Here is an 8008-nt window from a genome sequence, read left to right on the forward strand (position 1 = left end):
TTGGACGTTTTGATGTACTGCACACATTCACACCCCAAAAATCATTATGTAATTTCATCTTATATAATGTAACTATCTTATGTAATGTAACTACGAACATATGTTTTTAAAAAATAAAACATAACTGCTTCAAAATTGGTGTTTTCAGTATAGTATGTGTAGTTTATATTGCAGAGCAAATCGTCCAATTATATTTACCACAGATCTTACTTTACCCATAAATTTAGAGTTGCCTACTGTATAAAGTATTGCACTACTATTGTAGTAAAGTAGTGAATATTTCGGTGAAATATGATGGGCAAAAAAGGTCAATAGTGTGGTGATGTATTAAGCACAGTTTATACACAATGTTGCCTCCTGCTTTCAATGGAAAGTAACTAAAGCTTGCTCGCTAAATGTTGCTATTACGTCATACCGGTGAGTCTCGAAAACTATAAAGTTTGTCCAAGAAGTCACTAGTGATTTTTTTTGGAAAGACGTTGATAAAGGGGCATCTAAGTTGCTAAATCTATTAACAAAATTGCTAAATTGGCAACACTGCTCACACAGAAATCACTTTCAAACCAAGCATTTTTCTGTTGGTCAAGGCGGAGAATTTGTCTGAACCTGTTGCGAAATCTGCTTAAAGAAACATTTTGCCCAGATCACAGGAATTCCTATGGAAATGGCTTGAATTCGTCCACAGAAATTCGCTGAACAACAATAAACGTGACCTCGCATTTTGACTAAGGAACTACAATAGCCTACTTGGCAGAAGATTTATTTATTCCTATTATCATGACTTATTTCATTGATGTTGTTGCATTGTGCCTAATAAAATTTATACATGTACATTTTAAAATTACTGCACAATTCACTTGAAACAACCGCTCTGCATTCGCTAAATGTGACTTATTATCATCATGTAATTAACTGTTAGTCTTATTTTTCAGCTATTTAATTCTGTAATTATATAGCTATATTGTCATTATTTGTTGTTAAAGGGGTCCTATTATGCTTTTTCACTTTTCTGTAGTCTGTAATGAGTCTGTAATGTTGCTGTTTGAGCATAAAAAAGTTCTGCAAACTTACAAAGCTCAAAGTCCAATTCAAAAGGAGATATTTTATTTAACCAAGGCGGACCTTCATTTGATACAGGAACTATTGGAGCCATTCATGCCAGACTGGGGAGAGAGGTGTTGTAATAATGTAAAATATGTGAAAAATAATGTGTTTTTCGAACAACCTAGTATGAGAGCTTGTTCTAGTACACCCCCAAAACAAAATCAAGACTTTGTAAAAGAGCATAATAGGACCCCTTTAAGAGAAGTGTAGATCGCATGCGTCGCTCTTTGCGTAGCAGCTACGCACATCCGACGTCCTCGAGCACGTTTCCGCAATGAATCCTGGGAGGAACTGCGTATTTGGCGGAATGTTTGAACAATTTATACAAATCCAGGTCACGATGGCAGCGAAAAGCACAAATAATATAACACCAACTCGGTGATATATTAACTACAGGCATTCTGAATAACTCAACAACATGGAGGGCAGAGGCAGTCAGGAACAACACGAGCGAAATGAAATCGCCAAACTGACGCAGATGAAGTCGAAAGTAAACAGACTGAGACGCAGCCCTAAAGCAGCGACGCTGAACCCCGGACAGATCCGCAACACAGGTAACCGATCACCCAAACAAATGTGCCCCTGGCTTCTCTGTCGTATCTGACTCAGTCATGACCAATTTGAAAGCTCCAACTTATTGTTTGAACGTTGTGTTGCTTTTATGTAAAGTATTTAGTTTAGTAAATACAATGTGTTTACATTTAAGAAAGTTAAGAACATTTTAATAAAATGAGACCCTGGACCACAAAACCAGTCATAAGGGTAAATTTTTTTAATTTGATGTATACATCATCTGAAAACGGAATAAATAAGCTTTCCATTAATGTATGGTTTGTTATGATAGGACAATATTTGGCTGAGATACAACTATTTGAAAATCTGGAATCTGAGGGTGCAAAAAAAATCTAAATATTGAGAAAATCACCTTTAAAGTTGTCCAAATGAAGTTCTTAGCAATGCATATTACTAATCAAAAATTAAGTTTTGATATATTTACGGTAGGGAATTTACAAAATATCTTCATGGAACATGATCTTTACTTAATATCCTAATGATTTTTGGCATAAAAGAAAAATTGATCATTTTAACCGATACACTGTATTGTTGGCAATTGCTACAAATATACCCCAGCGACTTATGACTGGTTTTGTGCTCCAGGGTCACAAATAGGTGTGCAAACTTTAAGAAAAATGCTCTGGCCAGTCTCAGGCTTGACCTCAATTTGATAATTTACATTATTGTGATTAAGCCATCTTTTGACATTTTATTAAATATCATGAAAAAGGCAAGAATAGCATAATAGGAAAGTCCCACATGTAAAAGTACTATGAAGTTTTTTGTTTCTGCATTAAGTAATGTGCATCGCAGAACCGTCAGATGCAGCCACGTTTCTGTATTAAAGCAGGTGTTTTTGAACTGCATGTGATTTACAGCAGAGTTCAAAACCCCTACACGTCCAGCGAGAGGCCAGTTCAGGAGACTGATACCTGACGACTCGCCCAGCAATGATCCGGATTTTCATCAAGATATTATATGGGACACGACATCTCCATCACCCATTCGACATGGTATGCATGTCTATTAGACTTGTGCATTTTGAAATTCTTCTTTAAATGTGCAGTATCTAAGTATGACAGAAGTGTATTTATTTTCAGGTCGTGGACAGAGGAGAGCTGCAAATGTCAGAGCAGTGGATATATCGGACATTGCCAATCGGATCGCACCAAAGGTTTGCTCGAGGAACATAAACTACCGCAATGCTAGTGTTTTCAGTTCAAAATGAGTTGAGTGTTCATGTCAAATGCTGTATTGTGATGTATCTGTTTGTTTATAGAATGGAAGACTAGAAGAAGCGGATTCATCTTTACTGCAGTGGATTGGGGACAGTGCCATTCCCTGCACACCAGAAGTACAGCAACCCAAAGTCAAGCCCATGTCGACAAAGTAAAGGAATCTTTAGACAGCTCACGATTCGATCAGATTCCAATTCTACTTTAAAAAAAAAATTAAAATTACTTTTAATTCTTTAAATATTTAATTTATGTTATTTGATATTTCATTACTTAATTATAAGCACCTATGTAATCACAAATTAGTAAATGAATGAAACAATTGCAAAATAATGAGGTATTTTTAAATGATCTAAATATAGTGTACAAAGCGTGTAAGTACATAGACAGTAATAAGGAACAAAGATATACATAACAAGCAATGCATTTTCACACTTGTGTATCTAAGAGTGCTTTAAGTATCGAAAAGTTTCCAGACAAGAATATTGAGTACATTTTCTCGGCATTATTGCGGTTTGATTATTATAGATCACATCATAGACAGTGGGAGATCTAATAGGCTGCATTCACATCGCACATATGCAGTAAAACTAAACTCATTCAATTGATTTTTCTTTTTATCAGAAAATTTATTAATTTAACTTCTACATGGACCATCTGTCCATATGTATAGGCATGAATAATTTTATATCACAGTAACTCTGTAATTTAGTTAATCTTGCTCTAAATTCAATTGAAAAAAATGGTTATATATTAAATAGTTATGTGTTAATGCTTTTGCATTATCTATTGAGTAAATATTTATAAATTCAACATACTCTTTAAGTCGTATTCAAATAATTATCTTTTTATTATTTACTCTTTATTTGAAACTTGTTTGATCCAAAAGGTCTAATTATTTGTAATAAATTATTGATAAATCTGGCATCATTGCGCTGCACAAACAGCTTTGCATTAATACATTAAATACTATATTAATGCAGAAAGGTGCAAAGTTGTTTGTTTATACATCAACTACGGATTAACGCTAGATGGTGTCGAAAAATAGGTATAAATGATATCGGAAAATGTATATCATCATGTGTATGTATTTAGTCTCTGTACTGATCTAACGTCTGCTGATGTGTATGTTGCAGACAGAGCACTGTGGAAGATCTAATGCGGCTGGCGAAGCAGTTTGACTTCAACATGAGGCAAGATGAAGCTCAAGAACAGAACTCAGATGCACCAGTTTCAAAACAACCTGAGGAACAAGAGCTGCCACATGACGACCGGTTCACAACAGCCCACAGCGGCTCTGATCTAAAACCCAATGACGAGAAGCCTGTTGATGAAAGGGGACTTTATCAGGAGATGGACGATGATCTTGATTTCCTTTTTGATGGGCCGACTCAGCGGCTCAGCGGGCGTCTTAGTCAGGCGTCAGATTATCGTACTCGGGAAGCTCCTGAGAGATATCTCAGCATTGTGAAAACCAGCGTTTCACAAAAAGGTTCTGTGCTTATTACATCAGAAAACCATGGCAGTAAACAAGTTAACCAGGCTGATGTTTTTGATGATGACTGGAACAGTGACGGTTTACTCGATGACTCGTTGCTTTTGGAGATGACGCAAAACCCAGATCTGTTTGCTGCACCGCAGTACAGTTCAACACAAAGACAAACTCACGGGAATCAAAATGCTTTCAGTGCAATGACAAACCAAAAACAAGAAGCTAAAACTGATGTTAAATGTGGCACATTTCAAGGGCAACAGACAAAAAGTGAGCAAAGTTTTCAGCAGGACTCTCGAATACAGGCAAAGCCAAGAATTGGAAATCGCATGGAAAATAATTGCACAAATCAGGGTTTTCCCACGAGTAAAGCTTTGCCAGTTCCTCCAAGTTGCTTCAATGGCAAACAGAATCAGCGCAAGACGCAAGTAGGACAGCTTCAGGCTATTCAAAATTCATCCGAGCTCAATGCTGTTTCCTCAACGCACCATTTCCAGCCAGACACCAAAGAGATGCTGCCGTCCACCAGCCTCAGTACTATAAAACCTCCTCATTCCAATCCTCCCAGCATGCACCAGAATCCAAACTCTGGAGGCATTAAACAACCAGGAGAGAATGCCGTTACAGCCAAAGATGGCTTTAGTGGTGTTTTAGATGAAGACCTGGACTCTTTTTTTGCGTCTGATGACATCTGGGATGACGGAGTGGAGGACGATGATCTGTTTTGTGAGGCGTGTGATAATCTTGAGGAGTTCTCTGGCAATGCTGAAACCCCAGCCACAAACAACCAACAAAACACCGCAAAAGCACTACAAAACAAGCCGTACGGCACCTCCGAAACGGCCTGTCAGCAAACAGTGTTTGCTCATCCTTATCCACCCAAAAAGTCGGCTGATAATGTTTCCACGTCCAGTGCAAACACATCAGTGTCTCTGTACGGCCAGAAAGCTCATGCGGGGAACTCTGGGCCTGCAGGACTCGGCTCTAATGTGTCGTGTGATGCAACGAGACCATCTGGCCCCTCAAGTAATGGACCGTATAAATTCAAACAGGTGAGAAGCTCGTCTGTGGTGGGACGGGGGACCTGTGCTGTTCCCCCCACACAGCAGGGTCACGAGAGGGGCGTGCTGGCCGTCCTCCAATCAGATGTGAGAACAGCAGACAGTCATCAGTTCAGAAAGCCGTGCAGTGACTCGTTCAGGTCTGCGCCGGTCATTGCCAAAGGTACAGTTAATGTCACATGCTCTTTGCTTTATTACTGTGGTGTGCAAGTGTTATGTAGGTGTATTTTAACTTTATTTTTGATCAAATTAGTTAATAATTTAATTTTATTAGTTTATATTACTATATTAATAATTATATTTAAAAAGTCTAAGTAAAATGCTGTAAAAAATCTAAAAATAATCAAAGATATTTTCCACATAGTTTTTCACTAAATTAGCAAAATGAAGAATATTTGATCATTTTCAGTTACATGCAACCATATAATCAATAGTAATTAACAATATTTTGCATAGTCACTTAATTGAACATAGGCAAAATAATCATAGTGAACATATCAAGTATAATATACACTACCATTGAGAAGTTTGGGGTCAGTTAATTTTTTTTATGTTTTGTAAAGACGTCTTTTATGCTCACCAAGGCATATTTGATGCCAAAAACAGTAATATTGTGGAATATTATTACAATTTAAAATAACTGAGTATATTTTAAAATGTAATTTATTGCTGTGATCAAAGCTGAATTTGCAGCATCATTTCTCCAGTCTTCAGTGTCACATGATCCTTCAGAAATCATTCTAATATACTGATTTGATGCTCAAAAATAGAAATAGAAATTTTTCTGTAACATTATAAACGTCTTTACTATGACTTTAGACCAATTTATTGCCTCCTTGCTAAATAAAAGTATTCAATTGTTTTTTTCTTTAATTTAAAATAAAACACTTGAATGGTACTGTAGGTCCTAGATCTGTTAAATAATTAAAAAGAAAAAATAAATAACATTTATTCAATTAAAAATCCTAGATCTTGGCATTATATTCATTAAATATCTGACTTGCATCAAGGTTGCCAAAATGATTGTTATTTATTGACTGTTTTTCTGTAGATGTGTGTAACTCTGGAGCCGTGAGGTGCAGTGATGCTGAGATCGAGAGGAAGAAGCAGCAGGCTGTGGAGAGGCGGAGACTCCGGATGCTGGCCAATCAGAACCTCAGAGCTCCTGTCTGAGTCACTGTTACTGTGGAGATGCACAGCAAAAACAGGTATACGTGTATATAAAGAGTAACAGTGTGTCTACACCACAACAATAACTATTCCCATTATAAACAACAAATCTTTGCGGTTTTATGGATTATAATGGGAGTGATCTATCATGCCGCTTGTTTGTGGACCAAAACTCTTTAGGAATAATGTTGTTGTTGTTATAAGGGTCATTCGTATCTGTACAACATTTGAATGCTCAAAAACCAAATGTTAATCTGAGGTCACATGCTTAGTATTATGCCTGTTTGGGCATCAGAGAGCCGATCCTAGATCAACGCTTGTTCTGATAAACATGTATGCTGACCTTCTCAACATATCCCCATTTGTCATTACAAAAAATCAGGAGTAGCTGCCTTTTTTCACCTCAGTCACGGTTATGCAGGTTTTATGTCAATTGTATAATAAATATTTTCCTTCAGTTTGTTTAAAAAGTGTAATGTTTACATTGCTTAAAGTAAATCACTCTTGTTCATTTTTTTTTTCTTCATTTATGATGATGTAGAAGAAATTTTACAAACATTGGTTGGTTGATTTTATTGTTTTTGTCCTTTTATGAGTCTAAAAGAAGAAGCCCAGAATATTAAAGTGACATAAAGTGAGTAATGTATAGTATTTATTGAGTTGGAATTGTCATTGTAATTAAGGCAATAATAAATAACTTTTAATAAAAATACTCTGGATTTTTCAATCTTTTCATCTAACTGAATTTTATCTAAGTTTCAAGCGTTATACAAGTCATATCAAGAGCTGCAGACTGATATGACCAGAATGACTCTTATAATGCATTTATTTTCAGGTTCCCACAGTTATGGAACGTTTATTGAGGTGTTTTCAGAAAATTTGTCATAAAAAGTGGAAAAGTTATGGATGCAATTAACATAAACTTGTATTTATCTTTTTGCTGGTTCTTCTTCTTTTAAACGTCCTTATATTGTTATTTGTGACCCTGGACCACAAAACCAGTCATAAGGGCCAATTTTTTGAAACATAAATAAGCTGTCCATTGATTTTTTTGTTTGTTTGTGTGTTAGGATAGGAGGACAATATTTGGCCGAGATAAAACTATTTGAAAATCTGGAATCTGAGGGTGCAAAAAAATTAAAATATTGAGAAAATCACCTTTAAAGTTGTCCAAATGAAGTTCTTAGCAATGCATATTACTAATCAAAAAGTAGGTAGGAAATTTACAAAATATCTTCATGGAACAAGATATTTACTTAATATCCTAATGATTTTTGGCATAAAAGAAAAATGGATAATTTTGACCCATACAATGTATTTTTGGCTATTGCTACAAATATACCCCTGCGACTTATGACTGGTTTTGTGCTCCAGGGTCACATTTGCATTTT

The 8008-nt window shown here is 36.0% G+C and overlaps 1 protein-coding gene across 2 annotated transcripts; it reads left to right on the forward strand.

The window, feature by feature from the left end:
* The first annotated feature begins 1333 nt into the window (after positions 1 to 1333).
* LOC107747418 (ewing's tumor-associated antigen 1-like) lies at positions 1334 to 7229 on the forward strand. Of its 2 annotated transcripts, none has more exons than XM_016561900.1 (6): positions 1334 to 1658; positions 2538 to 2672; positions 2760 to 2833; positions 2939 to 3048; positions 4031 to 5610; positions 6499 to 7229. In XM_016561900.1, the coding sequence occupies exons 1-6, from the start codon at positions 1523 to 1525 to the stop codon at positions 6618 to 6620; spliced, it is 2157 nt and encodes a 718-aa protein (XP_016417386.1). In that variant the 5' UTR covers positions 1334 to 1522; the 3' UTR covers positions 6621 to 7229. The 2 variants fall into 2 exon arrangements, with proteins under 2 accessions (XP_016417386.1, XP_016417387.1); XM_016561901.1 differs by having other exon boundaries at positions 2541 to 2672.
* Positions 7230 to 8008: the final 779 nt, after the last annotated feature.

Source organism: Sinocyclocheilus rhinocerous, unplaced genomic scaffold (assembly GCF_001515625.1).
Source record: "Sinocyclocheilus rhinocerous isolate Xijiao unplaced genomic scaffold, SAMN03320098_v1.1 scaffold229, whole genome shotgun sequence".
Classification (NCBI taxonomy): Eukaryota; Metazoa; Chordata; class Actinopteri; order Cypriniformes; family Cyprinidae; genus Sinocyclocheilus; species Sinocyclocheilus rhinocerous.